Consider the following 19,541-nt stretch of genomic DNA (forward strand, 5'->3'; position numbering starts at 1 on the left):
ACCATCCCATACATGTAAGATACCATCCCATACATGTCAAGTCAAATGTATTTATGTAGCACATTTAAAAACAACAGCAGTTGACCCAAAGTGCTTTCCAAGAGACAGAGCAGCATAGACCGTAGTCTATTCTCAAAGCAGTAATAAAAGCATATAACGTCATAAGAAAACAAAACAAATAGAAACAATACAACAACGAACAACAGACAATGACCTCTATGGAGAAGGCCCGGTCTCCTTTGATTTTGAGGTTTGTTGGGGAAACTGAAAGGAGTTTCTGAGCGGATGATCTAAGTAACCTAGTGGCAGGAGGTGCTTTTATCAGATCGGAAATGTATGGCGGGGCTAGACCGTTGAGAGATTTAAAAACAAAGAGCAAAGCTTTAACTCAATCCTAAATCTTACTGGTAACCAATGCAATTGTGCCAGCGCAGGGGTAATATGTTCTTTTTTCTTTGTTCCAGTTATCAGTCTAGCAGCAGCATTTTGAACCATCTGTAGACGGGGGAGCCCCAGATATAGGGAATTACAGTAATCCAAACGAGAGGTGATAAAAGCATGGGTTACTGTGACTAGGTCTGTGTGAGTTAAAATCGGTTTCAGTTTGGCTATGTTCTAAGTTGCTAAAAAACTGTCCTATACAACACTACTAACTTGTTTATTAAAATCTAGAGCTGAGTCGAAGAAGACACCCAGATTCTTTATTGAGCCGTTAGAATTTGCATGCAGGGGACCAAGTGCTTGGGAGAGACGGGCAGTTGAGGTTGGAGGGCCAAAGATAATTACCTCAGTTTATTGTTTGTGTAACTGGAGGTAGTTAGTAGCCATCCAGCATTTGATGTTAAAAAGATTTGTCAGAGAGCTGGTATTGTCAGGTGTAGCCGGTAAGTAAAATTGTGTGTCGTCAGCATAAGATGTAAGATAGTGATACCATCCCATATATATATGTAAGATACCATCCCCTACATGTAAGATACCATCCCATACAATACATGTAAGATACCATCCCATACATGTAAGATACAGACTACAACATATACTGTGCAGCGATTACATCAGTATTGCACAGTATTGAACAGGTGGGCATGTATTTTCAGACTTGCATCGTTCCCAGACTAGTCAGATATAAAATTGCTGATCTACAAGCTCACAATGATGCAACGCATTGTGAACTTGTAGATCAGCTATTTCAGCAATTTGTGTGTGACAGTTGTACAATGGTTAACAGAATAAATGTATGGTTGGCTGATTAGTATTTTGATTAATAACGTGTACAATGTTTATTTTAAGGGGTAGCTTACCACAAAAATGTTCAGTGTTTCTGTTAATTGGATTTCTGTGTGTGTGTGTGTTTGAGTGTCAGTGCCTCTACACTGAAAAATATGTATGAATCTGTGAACTGAAGCCTACAGTATAATATCAATTAGAAGATGCACAAATCGACTTTCTTTTATGTGCCTAGCGACAGCAAAACCGAGAAAAACAAAGCGACGGAGCTCTGCTTGTTACCGTCACTCTCACCATCACTCTCAGGTGCATACTTAATTAGGAGAATGCATTGTGATTCTGTCCTTGAGTGCGAGGTCAAAACTTGCAGCCTTCGAAGAGGAGTTTGTTAACATTGCTGCTGAATGTTTAATGACGGGGTATCATGTGTTCTCTCTCCTGGCCTTATCGCCTATACCTTCTCATAACGTGTGGCTTTCGTCAGCCCTACAGCACATCAACTGTAAATAAACCCCTGAAGGACATTGAACAGCAGAGAGGAGGTGGGGGACAGTGAAAGGCAGAGCGAGCGAGAGATGGAGAGAGAGAGAGAGAGAGAGAGAGAGAGAAAGAGAAATACACACACTGGACTGGACATAACTGACCTTATCACATCACATCATCCGCTCCATTATTCATTGGAAACAATGACCCTCAGAAAAGCGTTTTTGTTTTGTTTTTTTACACAGCCTGCCAGAGACCGCTGTCATTACCAGCGGGTGTTCTAAACCTGGCTCTGGGCCATACGCATCTAGCCGTAATGTAATCACACACAGCAGTTTATTATCCCATTAGTGAGCCACAAATCCTGCCCTCAGGTCATACACATACTATGTGTTTATTAGGCAAACATGAAAATCTATTTCTCAAGGGGGAGCTATGTTGATGTTCATTTGTGCATTTCTGTATTGATGGAAGTATATGTCAATACATTTTATAGGATGATTCACACCCCAAGCTGCCCCTTCCAGTCCCCTCTAGACCCCTAATGCTCAACATTATACAAGACCAGCAAATGAGTCGCAATCCTTACATTGGTTTTCCTGCGGCAGCGAGAAATGTTGAGATAGAGGGAGACGCGCAGTTCCTTCAGACCTTTGAGCTCTTCCCCCAGGCCCTCGCGGGGGAACTTCCTCAAGGCGAACTGGTACCTCTGCCCTGCGTCCTTCATACGGCCCTTCTGAGGAACACATGGGGGCAGAGGAAGGAGGGTGATGGAGATTCCGAGGGAGGGGGGCGATCACGTATTCATTACTTGAAATAAAACCCCACTAAAATAAACGGAGGTGTTGTTCAAACTGAAACATGGCCATGCCCATCTGTTTCAGCCTCTGGTGACCTACCTTGTACAGCATGTTACCCTCTTCCATCAGCTTCTGTAGCAGGATGAGCAGCACATCTGGTTTGGAGGAGGCCATGGCCCATGTAGCATGACCTGAGAGAGACGGCGGAAGGGTTAGGTTTTCTTCACTTTCATTTTTCCATCGACTGACTATCTGTCTGTCTGTCTGTCTGTCTCTAAACACACAATTTCTCTCTCTCATAAATGATGTACCTGATCGATCATGCGGCGCTGTTCTGTAGCCTTCGAGGAACGTGCGAGAGCACAAGCCAAGCAAGAAAGAGAGCAAAATATACAGAAAGTATAGATGAGTGAATATTGTCTTTTTTTATTTATTAAAAGGTAGGGTAAGTGATATCTTGTGGTCTAAACAAAACTTTTGTTAAAAGGTTAAAGCACTATATTCTGATAGTATTCATTGCTATAGAGTGTTTATTAAATAACAGATGTCCCTCCATCTCTTTCATAAACAGAAAATCAATTTTCAGGTGGGTTGCAAATTTTCAACCAATCAGGAAAGAGTACCAAATTATCAGCTTCAATCTTATATTGTTCCACTTCCAATTTTGACTGCTCATTTCTTTCTATAGACACTTCCAAAGTCACTTGTTTATCCTGTATCCTGTATGAGTTCTCTCTCCTGATTGGATAAAATTGGTATCCCAACCTGAAAATGCATGTTCTATTTATTAAAGAGCTGGAGAGACAGGGAGACCCCTGTAACTGAACAAACACCATATAGCAATGAGTATCAGAATATATAGTTATTTAACACTTATTTTAACGAAGGAATATCACTTACCCTACCTTTAAGTGTATCGGTGGCAGGCGTAAAAGAGTACAACGTAAAAACATCACTGCCTAAGCTTTGTGCCTAAGGGAAAACCACTCACTTACTTACAGAGTAAGTACCTGGTAAAGCAGGTTTATGTTAACCCATTCAATCCGGGAACGCATCTACAAATGTCTTCTAAATCCTAACAGTTTTCTGAAAAACCTATGTTGCTACATCAGTGGTTCTCAGACTTTTTCATGTCAAGGACCCCCAGAATGATATGTATTTAGCCGCCGCGGACCCCAATCTCAAAATATTCATTTCCAGGGATCCCCAGAACCAAAGATTTGAGTTACAAATTGTTCGCTTTAAAAAAAATATGTATTCAAAGATTTGCACAAATGTTCACGATTTTTCCATAATAGCAGATCTACAAGCTCATGTGCCGCGCTATGAGCTTGCATATCTGCTATTTTTGAATAGCCCAAAGTATAAAATAATGGTTATAGCTAAAATCTAAAATTACACAGTATGCATTCCCGGATTGAATGGGTTAAACACAAAGACATGTTAGGAAGAATAGTGTATCTACCCATCTTGGATCCTTTCTTCAGCAGTGAGGCCACCAGGGCAGGGTTCTGACAGCCAGCGGCCTGGTCTGGTGTTCTGGCACCACTGCTGCACTCCAGCACCGCCCCATGTTCCACCAGGTACTGCACCTGGACCAGGCACAGGATAACACCACAGGTAAACGGTTCAAATCTACATTGGATAGATGGGAGGAGAAATGTTTGTCCGTGTCCATTTGCCCACGCGTCCATCTATGCCAGTGGTTCTCAACCAGTGGTCCGGGGACCACCAGAGGTCCTTGAGGAGGCTCCAGGTGGTCCCCAGCTAAATGATGGAAGAGTTGGTAACCAAATGGACCCTTATAGATCTTTAACTCTTGAGACCCTTACGGGTACGATTGGTTAAATTATTGTTAAAGTTAAGTTAGATTATTGTTAAACATCTGCATTACTTAATTTACAAGAAGTCTACACAATTAGAGAATGTAGAAGAATTGTTCTTTTGATCAACGTTTGCCTGTTATCTCTCCTATGGTACCAACATCAATACAGCATGGAATTGTTGACAAAATCGTATCCAACGACAACAAAATATTTAGTTTAAATCAGGGGTCTTCAACGTTTTCAGGCCAAGGACCCCCTAGCTGAGAGAGAGATGAAGCAGGGACCCCCTACCCTATATTGTATAAAATTGTGTTTCAGATTAAATTTCTTTTTTTACTTAGTCTGCAAATTGTAAAATAAACAAAAAAAATGTAAATAAATTAAATCCCATCACACAAAGATTTGGCGGACCCCCTGTAGTGCTAAATACGCAACAGCGTGGAACATACTGTATCTGCATCTCCGTTGAGGGCAGCCAGATCAAGAGGAGTCCTCCCGTGTTTGTCTGGTTGGTCTAGATCTGCCCCTCGCTCTACCAAAAGGTGCACCACATTCTTCTGGCCTTTCAGACATGCCCAGCTCAGCACTGTCAGTCCCTCTTGGTCTACTGAGGATAGAGAGGCACCTGGGACCAGAGAAAGCACAAATATTACACATTAAAACATATGTAATATTAATCCATTAAGACCGGGAACGCATCTGCGTCATTTTAAGATTTATTTGGCTATTCAAAAATAGCAGATATACAAGCTCATAGCGTGGCACCGAGTGAGCTTGTAGATCTGCTATTTTTTTTTTTTAAAGAATCGTGAAAATGTGTGCAAATCTTTGAATATTATTTTGCTTGCTTTGCTTCTGGGGGTCCCTGGAACAAAATATTTTGAGATGGAGGGGTCCGCGGCCAAATACATTTCATTTTGGGTGGTCCTTGACATGACAAAAGTTTGAGAACCACTGATTATAGCAACATAAGTTTAGGATTTAGAAGACATTTGTAGAATCCCCAGAAGCAAAGATTTGAGTTACAAATGTTCGCTTTATAAAATGTATATATGCAAAGATTTTCACGATTAAAACAAATAAATAGCAGATACAAGCTTGTAGAGTGGCACTCTGTGCCGCGCTATGAGCTTGTAGATCTGCGATTTTTGAAAAGCCAAAGTATAAGATGATGGTTAAAGTGGTTAAAATCTAAAGTGACAGATGCTTTCCCGGTCTTAATGGGTTAAATTAAAAATAATATCATTTCTATATCAATGCATTTCCTCTAAGTACAGTACAGTGGGGACAGTGGCTCTCTGCACTGACTGCCCAGTGACCTCTCACCCTTTGACAACAAGAGCTCAACGGTGCTCAGATGGCCCTCGACAGTGGCCAGCATCAGGGCACTGCGCCCCTGCTTGTCACACACGTTTAAATCTGCACCATGCTTTAGCAGCAACTCTGCTACCTGAGATAGAGAGAAACAATTCAATGCCAAACACGGAACACTCACAGCAAAAAGAGAGAAAGAATCGCTCAGTGTGTCCCTTTACCTGTGCATGTCCATGTTTGACGGCGCTCAGCAGCGGGATCATCCCTCTGCGGTTAGGTAGCTCCAGCACCGCCCCGCGTTCCAAGAGAAAAGCACACGTCTCCACACGCCCTCTCCCCGCCGCTGCGCTCAGTGCTGAGAGAGGGGTGGGGGAGAGAGAGAGAGAGAGATAGGGACTGTTGAGAGCACCTTTAGGCTGAAAAGATGCCGTGGTGAGAAACAGAGAGAAAAGTGGTGCCAGGGTGATGGCCCAACCTAATTCACTGCAGCACGTGTGTCATGAAAGTGTAGACCGTGACCTGGTTTAAGCTGGTGAGTGATTTTCACAATTTCCAGTGAGAGAAACACATCTTTAACCCATTCAATCCAGGAACGCATCTACAAATGTCTTCAAAATCCTACAGATTTCTGAAGAATGTATGTTGCTATATCAGTGGTGCTCAAACCTTTTCATGTCAAGGACCCACAAAATGATATGTATTTGGCCACCGACCCCCATCTGAAAATATTTTGTTCTAAAGATTTGTGTCAAAAATGTTCCCTTTAAAAATATATACTGTATATATTCAATATTTGCACAAAAGTTAAAGATTTTTCAAAAAAAAGCAGATCTACAAGCTCATAGCACGGCACCGAGCTTGTATATGCTATTTTTGAATAGCCAAAGAATAAAATATAGATAAAGTGGTTACACAGATGCGTTCCCGGTTTGAATGGATTAACACACTCCCTTTTAACCACTTGAGCACTATATTATGTTATGAGCTTGTAGATTTGTATACAGTAGCTTGTAGGACTGTTTTACTCCCACCCAGCACCCACTCCTGTAATGTGTGTGAGAGAGAGAGAGAGAGAGAGAGAGAGAGAGAGAGAGAGAGAGAGAGAGAGAGAGAGAGAGAGAGAGAGAGAGAGAGAGAGAGAGACACACACAGAGACAGAGACAGAGAGAGAGAGAGAGAGAGAGAGAGAGAGAGAGAGAGAGAGAGAGAGAGACTTTTCAGCACCATGGATAGAGTCATACAGTAAAGTATCAAGATTTGCGTTGGGTTCCAATTCCAATGCACGGCTCTAATGTATACAGCAAACAATGAAAACATACACATTATCATATATGATCCCCTAAAGCTCCTTTTCAGTAACATAAGTTTAAACCAAACAGTACTGCATTCAGCAACACAATCTGAAGAGTTGCACTCTTCAGATTGCACTTTTCCATATTGGTATTACTCTAGACTGCCCTAGCGTGTCTGATATCATGTCTAGGTGGACGGGTTCAAAATCTCCGGAGAAAAAATCCACAGATCGGTGAACCATTGGTTCACCGATCTGTCCGTCAGCCCCCACCCCGCGCCCCTCCTCCTCCCCAATTTGTAGCATTGAGAGCCCTGACGTCACAGCATTTGGAGCGACGCCCACTGCACTCTGGTTGGTTAGGGAAATGAAACACTTCCTATGCCCGGAACATCAACTGGTTGGTCCAGGCTTTTATTTTTTAGCAAAACTAAAAAATAAGTAAATAAAGCCTGGAGATCGAGGCTAGTATTACTCTGACAACCAGTAGGTTAAATACTCTTCTTTTATTGAGGTCCTGGAGCTGCTTGTGGAACGCCTGGAATTCGAACCCGGGTCTGGTCTCCCACATGGAAAGCCAATATCTTAACCACTAGCCTAAAGGGGAATTCCCCCTTGGTCGGGGGAGATATTAGGCATTTGGTCATCAGGCAGAGGCTCTGAGCCACTACTGCTACACTTGAACAACAGGAGATGAAAGCAGGACATGCTGTTCTCTAACTCTAACCTCTTAGTAATCTTTAGAAATCATTACATAAACAAGATTGTGATTCATGGTACTGCACGCATCTGGCTGATAGTACTGTATGCATCAGCAAACAAGTAATAAAGCACTGCCATTTGAAGAGAAAATTGTCAGTGCAAATGACAAACAATAAAGAAGCCACACCACCAAGCCACTTATTGCATGATCATTTTCAGCATATTTAACCACCTTGTGAATTGTCATAAATGTCCTGGTGTTAGTCATCTCAATGTTTATGGCATTAAGGAATTGCATGGTGAATTAAAATGCCTCCAGTGGTTGAAATCAATAAATACACAAAGTGGTAATTAAGCTAGTCATTAGTTACCTTAATATTTTAATGCGATAGTACGCTTTAAAGAGGCCATTATACTGTATATTCAATAGGCATTTATGTGCTGTTCCAATAAGACAATGATGTCACACATGTTTTCAACTGCATCATACTTTCAAATATTGGACACTGATAATTCATTGAATAAACTTGGATTTGACTCTTATCACTGGAACCGGAAATCAAATTCTGAAATGTATCGAAGCTATATAGCCTTATATACCCTGATTACTTTTTCATGTGTTTTCTTTAATGTTTAGGAATATGTTTCCAGTTTGCTTTGTCTTGATCTCAGTGCAAAGCTGGTAGGAAATGTGTAATCATGTTAAACTCTAATGGTGCTATTGAGGAAGTCAGGCTATTTTTTCTAATATGCTTTTACAAGACGGGTCTAACAGTATCTGAGAGCCGCCCTATCACCCATCACTGAGGCAACGGTAGGACAATCCAATAATACCTTTTTTTATATGCTATCTGAACATAATGTACCTAGTGATTTTCCATCTCTGCTAAAAATTAAAATCATAACTCAGAGACATAATACACTCTCAGTTGCAAATTCACAATGAATGGATTACGGATGCTGATAACACCATGGATTGCACATCAATCGCACCCGCTATCTGCCCCATCTCAAGGCCCAATTCACAAAAGATATTGTGCTAATCATGTTGATGACATGTATTATTCTGTTAATTCATTCTATGTTGATGAATTGAATACAGAGGACCACAGTGGAAACAAGTCCCCAGGACTCCTTTTGTACTCCTTTTACTGTACCAAATGCTGTATTTCTAACTAATAAAGTATTTAATCAATCAATCAATTGTAAACACGGCCATAATTGTGCTTGGCCCTAACCTTAGAAACACATTATCTAATGTTTTTCCTACTCTGGAAGGTATTACCCTGGCCTACCCTTTGATCATGATTTATGTACTTTTTTTCAGCATTTCTTTCCGCATGTCTCTATTTCTGATAGTGATAGTGACAGTGAGAGAGAGACAGGAAAGACGAGTAAGAGGGGATGACAAGCACCAAAGAGTCTCAGGCCAGACTCGAACTGGGAAGGACTACAGCCCCAACAATGTGGCATGCGCTCCCACCAGGTGAAGCAAAGAAAGAGGAAAGAAGCAAAAAAACTGTCACAAAGATAAAAAAAAACCTGGCACATATAGTCTCAAAAAGATACAGAAAAACGAGTCCACTAATTTGTTAACGCCAGGCTGGATTATTGCAATTCCTTATTACCAGGATGCCCTAAGTCTCTAAAGACTTTCTAACTGATCCAGAACGCTGTTGCCCATACATATGTACTGACCAGGACTAGGAAAAGAGATCATATTTCTTCCATATTAGCATGTCTGCACTGGCTCCCTGTAAAATCCAGAATAGAATTTAAAATCCTCTTCCTTACTTATAAAGCGCGTAATTGTCAAGCATAATCATACCTTCAAGAGCTCATCGTACGTTACTACCCCACTGGAACACCGCACTCCCAGAATGCAGTCCTGCAATCACCAAAAGTAGAATGAGAGGCTCAACTATCAGGCTCTTCTCCTGTGGAACCATCTAGTTGGGTCCATGAGGCAGACACCCCTCTCTTCGTTTCACATCAGGCTTAAAAGTTTCCTTTTTGATAAAGCTTATAGTTAAGGCTAGCTCAGCCTTGCCTTGGACCAGCCTTTAGTTATGCCGCTATAGGCTTAGAGTAGAGGAATTCCCATGACTCACTAAGCTCCTCTCTCCTCCTCTCACTCTCCATCTTTATGTATTGGTAGTAATGCAGGTTACTAACTTCCCCAGAGTTTTTGTGCTCTGTCAGTTTTTCTCATCATGATTACAGACTGCGGAACAAGGGTGTCCATGGACCTTGGCTCCGGACAGTTATTATAGTTTTTTTTTTGTGTTTGTTAAAATAATTGTATTGTTATTGCTGATATTGTTATTCTTTGATCATTTTTAAGTCTGTCTGATGTACCGGCCTACAGTGTCTTTACAGACCTGAAATCAGTAGCCTCAGAATGTTATCCATCATGTTTTGTGTGTTGTGACCAAATACTATGACAACAATCATGCTTTTCAGCGTTGGGAGCGTGCACACACACACAGACAAAAAGTAATCCAGCTCGAACAAATTCGTATTTTCTCCAATCAGGCCCACAACAGAAAATGAGTTTTACCCTATACTGTACGGTTGGGGATGCCTTCGCTTATTAGTCACTGCTATGCCATGATCACTGAAACGTCTAGGAGTGACAACCCTTACAAATACACTTCAGTTACCACCAACTCAATAATTATAACTCTAACTGCATGTTAGCACTGGTGTTTGTGAATTGGGACGTTTTTGCAATGAGGCTCATTTGAATAGAAAATGGCTGATTTTGCACAAAATGTATGCTTATTGCCTCATTTAAATAAGTGCAAATAGCACCCGAGCACCGGGACACGATTTGCTTCGCAGTGCAGTTATGGGTGCATTTCACCCTTTGCGGGTCCTTTGAGAATATCGTTATGTATTATTTTTCCACATTTAGTGGCCCCAAAAGTATTTTGTGAATTTCCCCCTCATACTGATGTAAAATAAATTAAGTCATTTAGTCAGGAGTACTGTATGGCTGAAATGTAAGCCATAATGCCCTTGAACATGAGTGTGCAGTCACATACAAGGGTAGGATGAGGTGAGAAAGCTAAATTTATCTGACCGATATGGGATACGCACCTGTTTCTCCCCAGAGAGAGTCATGAGAATCCATCTGCACAGCCAGCTGTTCATCATTCAGCTCTAGCAAGCTCTTCACCACCTGCAGGGAAACACAATATGTGAGGCTGCTATGCACCGGGCTCAGTCCTCACTGTAGGAACACATCCACAGACCGTGGCAGCTGTAAGTAAGCTTGAAATGCACCTTGGCTGCGCCGGTGTGTCAACGTCTACAATGTGTTGGACAGACAGGGAGCCCTGCATGATTTCACATCAAAGAGGACCTCTATTTATCACATACTGTACCTGTGTGTGTCCCACACTAGAGGCAGCCGTGACTGCCTGCTGTGCAGCCTGGCTCTTTGTGATTGGTGTTTCATTATTGGACTCTTGTTGTGGAGAGTCACTTGGATTCTGGGGTCCCCAGTCCTGGCCCAGCAAAGTGTTGATGATTTCTGTGTGGCCCCTCAGTCCAGCATGGACCAGAGCACACTGACTGTTCTTATCAACATGGTCCACCTGGCACACAGAGGCACACAAATTTGATAGTACTTTAGCACTTTGAGATTTGTTTTAAATGTAAAGTGCATTATAATTAAAATGTATTATGGCGTAGCAATAGGTCATACTCAGATGGTGTTCATTTTGCCCTGATGTCATACTCGGAGGTTGGGAACCCCCACAGGGTTGAGGCTAGAAATCCAGCCTGGGCTCCCAGGCTCCCTAGTACTATTAGTGAAACTGAGACATATTATAAAGGTACTGTAAGTGATATGTTTGGGTAAAATTGATCAGCTTAAATCTTGTAGTGTTCAAGTTCAAATTTTGTCTGATAATTCATTTGTTTCATCACTTCCAATTTCACTTGTTTATCCTGTATTCTGTAAGAGTTCTCTCCAGTGATTGGATGGAATTGGTATCCCGATCTGAACATTTATTTTCCGTTTACTTAACAGCTGGAGAGACAGGGGGACCCCTGTTACTGAACAAACACTCTATTTACAGCAATGATTGCTATCAGAATATAGAGAATATTTAACATTTATTTTAACGAAAAAATATCACTTTCTATACTTTTAAGATTAGGTGTACTCCGATATGACAATTTTTAATGACAGAGTACTTTATTGTTGAGTCCTCGCCAATACCAAGTACGAGTACAAGCACTTTCAATAATAATAGAAGAAAAAAGGTAGCATAAATATATAATAAAAGTGTACTATTCAATCATTACTAATGGCCTTGCAGTTGTTTAACAACCAAATAGACAATTACAATGCACCCATCCTCTGGGTTATGAGAATGATATCGCTTATAAACACACTGCTGTCCATTTGCGTTGTGGGAATGACGTCGCTTGTAACACACAGCTCTTTGAGAGTTGTTTTTACAGATAACAAATAGCACAGTCCTAGTACACTGTGCACCTTTGAAATACTGTGAACTGGCTGAAGGCACGCCTTCAAGAAAGCAAAAGTAGGTCAATGAGTGTGGACGGGTGTTCCTGGCATCGGCGAGCTTCACTGAGCATAGGGCATAGCAGTGGCGGCCATTTTGTGGTGCCACAGATAGAAAACCCATTCATTTTTCTCATAGAGATTTCCAAAGATATTTATATAAATTATTTTAAGCCATCCAGGCTCCTGGTGAATCATGACCATAAAACATTTGATTCTGTGTCAAAGAATATTTGAAAACCGCAAGAAAAAGGGTATTTATTAAATATAGTATATTATAATTAAATATTCAAATATTTTTTGACACAGAATCAAATGTTTTATGGTCATGATTCACAAGGAGCCTGGATGGCTTGGATGGCTTGGTTCCAGGCTTAATATAAGTGGATTTTCTATCTGTGGCACCACAAAATGGCCACCACTGCTATGCCCTATTTGAGCCTGTTATGGTTGGCATGTGCCACATTACATTACATTACAGTCATTTAGCAGAGGCTTTTATCCAAAACAACTTACAATAAATGCATTCAACATAGGCAGGCAAGGAAACTACTAATCACCAGAAATCTTAAGCGCATTCTCTTCTAAAACAAGCAACTACGAGCATACCTAGCGCTACGGTAAAAGTGCAATATATCAGCAACGTACTTTCTTAAACAGATGAGACAAGTAGGAAAATCAAATGAGCAAGAGCTAAAACAAATAAGTATCGAATAAACAAGAACCAATAAGACAAGAGCTTGTACAACTAATGGACAACAAGTAGGCAAGGCAAAGAGGAAGGGTAGTGTTTCCTGAAGAGGTGGGTTTTCAGCCTGCGGCGAAAGATGGGCAGTGACTCTGCTGTCCTGACATCAGTGGGGAGTTCATTCCACCACAGTGGGGCCAAAACACGGCCACGGCCCCTGTCCAGCTGAGCTGTGAGCCCCCTGAATGATTCAGGGGTTCCCCCGAGTATTATGGCGCAAAAATGGTGGCTGTGTGAATATGAGCCATGATGAATGCTGATCTCTCTAATCTCATAGCCACTGCTCTCTTATCACACTGACCTTAGCCCCTCTCTTGCAGAGCAGACTGACCAACGTGGGGTGTCCGGCAGCAGCGGCCAGACATAGAGGTGTCATCCCACTGTCGGTGGTTCCGTCTACGGGCGACCCCATCTCCAGGAGCAGAGCCACCATCTCCACGTGTCCTAAGTGGGCGTGGACACCCAGGATGGGGGCGTGGCCTACCACCTCCGTACACCAGGTCACACTAGCCCCACCTAGCATCAGCAGACGACTCACCTGCAAGGTCCATGACGATAAATGGATCAAATGTATGCGTGTATTGTGTATTGTGTGTGCGTGTGCGTGTGCGCGTGCGCGTGCGCGTGCGCGTGTGTGTTACAGCATGGATGTAAGTATACCTTGATGTTGGGTGTGTAGAGGTTCCTGAGGGAGGCCAGGGCAGCAGACAGGCTGTCTGTGCTGCAGTTCACCCACAAGGCCTGAAGAACACTGGAGGACACACCTGTCCTTTTACTCAGTCCCTATGAGAGAGAGACAGACAGACAACGATAGAGCGAGCGTGAGAGAGAGAGAGAGAGAGAGAGAGAGAGAGAGAGAGAGAGAGAGAGAGAGAGAGAGAGAGAGAGAGAGAGAGAGAGAGAGAGAGAGAGAGAGAGAGTGTGTGTATGTGGGGGTCTGGCCTGTTTAGTCCATTGCCTATGACTCACTGTATACTGGACATTACTGCCAACCATTTTCTGCCCCTTCATTTTGGGTTTAAGCAGCCCTTCAAAAAACGAGGAGCCCTGAGGCCAAAGTGACCTTGCTGCCCCGCATGCACTGCCCCAGCTAGTTTCACCGCGTTCTCCTCTGCCTCTTTCCGGTCAATATTGTTTTTAGACATCAGTATCTTTTGTTGAGATTCTTAAAAACCGTCTGAGCCCCCTTCCCCTAAACCAGTCCAGTGAGTCTGATTAGTCCAGGGCTGAGCATTTATGAACGTTTGGCACTGGAGTTTGTACAAATATTGGTAATTTGTATATATATTTTTAGGCACTATATAGACTTATTTTTGGGCTTCTTATGCCTTCTATTTATTTATTTTACTGATAGTCATACTATATATTCAAAAGGAATTCATTCTTAAACATTAAAGTCAATTCATTATTTGCTGCCCTGGAATTTGGCACAAAAAAAAAAGTTTGCTTGATTTTGGTATGAAAATCTACTTGCAGAAACTTGAAACTTACTTGAGCTAGGTATATTATTATGGGGCCAGGCTTCCAGCATGGACCCATATTGTTATTCGCATTATTCCATTTCTTCTTCTTCTTCTTCTTCTTCTTCTTCTTCTTCTTCTGCCGTTTTTGCCAGTTCTGGCTGAACCGTGCAGTCGCTTTTTATGAAACTCGGCCATATGATAGATGGTCATGAAAAACGATCAAAAAATAAATCTCACAATCTTTCGTCAAAAGGTGGCGCTATAGCACTCAGTTGAAAATGACAACTTTGAACAGGTACAACTCATGCCCTGTTTCACCTACAGCCATGAAACTTCGATGCACACATGCGTCTCCTCATGCTGAACAACTTTCACACTCTGACTTTTGACCTCTGACCTTTAGATCTCCCACCATTTTGAATTATATGAAAAACAGTTAAAACCTATCTCCTCCTGGGATTTTTGAGTAATCTGCACGAAACTTTTTACACATGAACTTTGGACCTATACCAAAAAACGTTTGCAAAATATCTTCCATAAGTGAAAAAATGAAGCTTTAATGAGCCAATGAATATTGCAGTTTTATGACAATTATTCATCTGCCCCTAACACATACATGCAGACTTACCATTCTTTGAAACTTTGCAGAAATGTAAAGGGCCATTCCAAATATCACTGAAACCAATCTTACTCCAATTGGTCAAACAGGGGCGCTATAGCAATTTTTTGAAAATTGAAACTTTAAACAGGCAAAAGTCATGCCTCGTTTGGCCGACAGCCATTAGACCTGCTTACACATGTGCCTTGACTAATGAGGAACACATCCATCACGTTGACCAGTAAGCACCGCCCTTAGATTGTCCGCAATCTTGAGCAGTTTGAAAAACACTTAAACCCAGGATTTTTCAGCTATTTGCGTGAAACTGTATGATCTGTGTGATCTCCTTTTTCACAGGTTCTTGTCTGTTGGTGGCTTCTCGCTTAAATGTGTGCCCCACAACCTGAAGGTCACCAGTTCAAGCCTCACTTGGTGCAGACTTCATCACAACATGACTATCAATGAATACATCTGCAATTGTTAAAGATAACATGAAATACTTAATTGAGTGTTTTTTACATACAGCTGATCTACAATCTCACAACTTTTCAGATAGCAATGAGAGTATGTTTTTTCAATGTATAACATACTTCATTGTGAAAATAGCCAATGTACAATCTGACAACTTTTAATGGTTTGTGAGCTTGTAGATCGGCTACTTTCACTAATTTTGGTTATGAGGAGATGTACAATTTCTTCATTGGTAAATGGTTTGTGAACGAGTGATCTTAGTGTTAGTGAAACAGGGGCTTGGGTCATGACAGAAGGCAAGAGTTTGTGATCCTCCACAGACAATATCAGCCTGGACAAAGATATAGCACTATAGGTAGTGTTGCAGCTACCTAAGAGCGCTTCATGACCGTAAGGTTGCCGGTTCAAGCCTCACTTGATGCAGACTCATTTAAGTTGAAATGCACAAAACATGACTCAATCTATTCCGTTTCCATGGCGCTCTCTCTCTCTTCAATCTATTCCATTTCCATGTCTTTCTCTTCAATCTATTCCGTTTCCATGTGTCTCTCTCTGTCTCTTCAATCTATTCCATTTGTCTCTCTCTATGTCTCTTCAATCTATTCCGTATCTATCTATCTATCTATCTATCTATCTATCTATCTATCTATCTATCTATCTATCTATCTGAGGGGTGGCCATAGCTGAGTGGTTAGTGAGCCCGCCTTGGGAGCCAGAGACTCTGATTGCCCCAGGTACGATTCCAGGCCAGGTCAGCAAATGTGTCGATGAAATGAAATTTGTCCCTGAGCAAGACTCTTAACCCCTAATTGCTCACAGGCACTCATTGGAAACAAGACCGCAAGGACTTTCATGAACTGACCTGTTAAAGGAATTATCATTTCTCTTTCTCTCTCCTGGCCCCATATTATCGCTGCTTGCAGCTATATTGTTATCATTGATTTTTAATGCATTTTAAAGCGTGGATTAAGGTCTCCAGTGCCTGAAAAAAAGATCCATCTACAAATGAATTCAAACGGCCATGACTTATTTACTACACAATGATGTTTACCCAACATTGATTCAATTATCCATTCAAATAATAAAATCTTAGAATGAAGCCATTAACGGGTCAACATTTATGCATAACATGGCTGAAACTGTGAATAGACAATGCCAATAATTGATGCTGGTATGGTCCTTTAAACATACAACCTACATAACATCCAAAATGTGGTCCATTTATGTAGCAATGATCAGTCTTTTGTTAGTATCTTGGTCGTACAGTATCACAGTGTTCTAATACCTTGAATATATGAGCCTTGAGGATGTGGTGCCCCAGTTCCATGGTCTGCTGGCGGTTCAACTTTCCCTCCTGTCTGGAGAACATGAAGGCCAGGAGAGCATGGCCACTCCTATAAACACACACGCACGCACTCACACACACACACACACGCACGCACGCACGCACGCACGCACGCACGCACGCACGCACGCACGCACGCACGCACGCACGCACGCACGCACGCACGCACGCACGCACGCACACACACACACACACACACACACACATAGCTCAGTAACAGAGGCACATCAAATTGTCATGTCCTTGATGACAATAATTTAATTACGAGGGACTCGAGAACAATTAGGGAACAGACGGTGCAGTTGTTCAAAGAAAGCTCCCATCTCATGATGATGTGCGACCTTTTGATTTATAACCACTCACCGAGGATCACAGAGAAACTCCGTGCTCTCTCCGTCCGCCCTCCACACCAACCACTCTCTGAAGGACGGGTGACACAGCATGCGTGTGCCATCCCTGCGTTTCACCTGCACATTCATTGACATTCACAATGTGACAAAACAAATGCGTCATTTGCCAGCAGTGCCACACCGACCTAAAATGTCTAAAACAGATTGCAGTCGGCCGTACAAAGAGCCTCACCATGAAATCGGCCAGGATGCCCAGTCTCTCCTGGAAGTCTTTCCATTCCATCACCCCCTTCACGCTCCCCGCATTCAGGGCCCTGAACAGCTGCTCATCAGTCAGAGGGTGCAGGGAGGCCAGCATCACGTTCAGCACGGGCTGCACCCGCTCAAAGGCCTCGCCATCAGGCACGCTCACGCGGAACAACAGCAGGTAGACCTGAAGGAGATATACAGTAAACACACTATGTCTGATTTACCCCCCAAAAAATAGTCTAATAGGCCATATAGAAATATGAATCTTTTGTATGTTTTTAGTTGGAATTAAATAAACTACATACATACGCAGTAAAATCCTGAACATTAATTTAACTTAACTTAGCGAAAGTGTAAGAATTGAAGGGTCCGATTGTTGTTCTGTGTATAAACATTGCACTGATATCTCACGGACAGGCTAACCTCCGCCAGCGAGACCGGCACCACCAGGTAGTTTCCTCCCTTCAGTTCCAGGTAGCCACCGTGAAACAGGTCCAGGGTCAGCTGAAGGTACAGAATGGAGCCGTTACTGCGGGTTGTCAGGTGGCTGCTGAACTTACTGATGAGCAGCAGGTCAGGGGCGGAGCCTGTTGGCGTGGTGACGTTGGTGGCAATCTGTGCGCTGCCGCCGACCCGGTGATGAATGTAGTCACTTAGGTCAGATCCCAGGTCACTGTTGTCCGGCAGGATGTCCAGGGATATGCCGGAGAAAGGAAGGAGAGTGGTGATTTCCTGTAGAATACACAAATTCTTATATGAGCCATCATCAATCATGTGTACTGAGGTCTTCAACCTCTATCAAGAGATGACAGATATTTACAAGCCCCCCCCCCCCAGGGACGTGCACAGATAGACTCTAGGTGGTGCTAGAGCACCTGCCCTTTGCCCTCTTGACCAGAAGTGCCCTTTTGAAAAAAAGGAAAAAAATGTTTTTTTTTTAGTTTACAGCAGGGGTCTTCAACAGGTGGTCCGGGACCCCTAGGGGGTCCTCAGAGTTACTACAGGGGGTCCGCCAAATCTTTATGTGATAAGATTTTTCTTTTTACCATAACCACTCGAAACCTAGCATCCGTTTTCTGAAGAGAACTTTAGTCAAAAATAGCCGATCTACAAGCTCACAACGCCTCGCGCTGCGAGGCGTTGTGGGCTTGTAGATCGGCTATTTTTGGCAAAGAGGTATAGGTGTAGAGGGAAAAAAGAGCAGACAAAGTAAACAAAAAAAAGTATAATTTACTTGAGCACCTGCCCCTCAAAATGTCTGTGCACGCCACTGACGCACGCGCGCACACACACACACACACACAAACAGCATAATATACTGAGAAGATGTCAAAAGTGGCTTGCTTATCCTAAAATGTATCCTTCTCTGAGCCATGAGCACAGAGCAATGGAGCAGAGACATGAAGAATGTGACAGTGACTAAGAATCCATATTGCTTACAGGTTTCGCTCAGATTCACATCTCATCTCCTCGCTAACCATCTGCCTTCACACGGCACAAGCCAAAACTCAGCCATGATGAATCATAAAACCCTGCATCATCGTTAGCACTTTTGCTCGTCATCCCAAGCAAACGAGCTAGAGCAGTGGTTCTCAACCAGTGGTCCGGGGACCACCAGTGGTCAGGGGGTTCTAGGGGGTCCCCCAGACAAAATAATAGTTAGGAACCAAATTGACCCTTGTGTGTCTGTAACTCTAGAGTGTACAAATGGAACCAAATGGACCCTAAACGGGTCCATTTGGTTCCATTTGTACAGTCTCAGAGTTAAATGAACACTGATGATGATACTGCAGTGTAGATGGGACCCCCAAGAAATCAGTCCCTGGCATATCTTTTCAAATGGGTGTCCCTGGGCTAATATGTGTCAATTTGGGGGTCCTTGACGCAAAAAAGGTTGAAAACCACTGAGCTAGAGCTTTTGCTTGGAAGGGGTGGGGGTGGGGAGTATTGTAATGAACTGTAATTGACCCTCTAACAGCTTCAAACTGTCCACAACTTATCTAAACTGTTATGAGAAAGTTGCCAGTGTAGATTAGCTAATAATGAGAACATGATGGGGGGACTAATTAGGGCGATGAAGACACAGCAGGATGGGGTTGTTCATGGTTAAAAAACAACTTCATCTCATTTAGTT

The 19,541-nt window shown here is 42.5% G+C and overlaps 1 protein-coding gene across 1 annotated transcript in view; it reads right to left on the reverse strand.

Moving 5' to 3' along the window:
* Window positions 1-19,541, reverse strand: part of LOC311042914 (protein TANC1-like) — a gene marked incomplete at both ends in the record, with an annotated part of 54,174 nt that overhangs the window by 3,747 nt on the left and 30,886 nt on the right. Inside the window, 15 exons of the mRNA XM_084054014.1 lie at window positions 2,300-2,446; window positions 2,610-2,701; window positions 2,822-2,851; window positions 3,976-4,102; window positions 4,786-4,961; window positions 5,663-5,786; window positions 5,872-6,005; window positions 10,746-10,827; window positions 11,033-11,245; window positions 13,233-13,469; window positions 13,592-13,714; window positions 16,749-16,857; window positions 17,172-17,275; window positions 17,391-17,591; window positions 17,831-18,139. Of these exons, the coding sequence (XP_083910140.1) occupies window positions 2,300-2,446; window positions 2,610-2,701; window positions 2,822-2,851; window positions 3,976-4,102; window positions 4,786-4,961; window positions 5,663-5,786; window positions 5,872-6,005; window positions 10,746-10,827; window positions 11,033-11,245; window positions 13,233-13,469; window positions 13,592-13,714; window positions 16,749-16,857; window positions 17,172-17,275; window positions 17,391-17,591; window positions 17,831-18,139 (2,208 nt within the window). The remainder of the gene's footprint in view (window positions 1-2,299; window positions 2,447-2,609; window positions 2,702-2,821; window positions 2,852-3,975; window positions 4,103-4,785; window positions 4,962-5,662; window positions 5,787-5,871; window positions 6,006-10,745; window positions 10,828-11,032; window positions 11,246-13,232; window positions 13,470-13,591; window positions 13,715-16,748; window positions 16,858-17,171; window positions 17,276-17,390; window positions 17,592-17,830; window positions 18,140-19,541) is intronic.

This window comes from Gymnoscopelus microlampas, assembly GCF_963454915.1.
Source record: "Gymnoscopelus microlampas genome assembly, chromosome: 1".
Taxonomy (NCBI): Eukaryota; Metazoa; Chordata; class Actinopteri; order Myctophiformes; family Myctophidae; genus Gymnoscopelus; species Gymnoscopelus microlampas.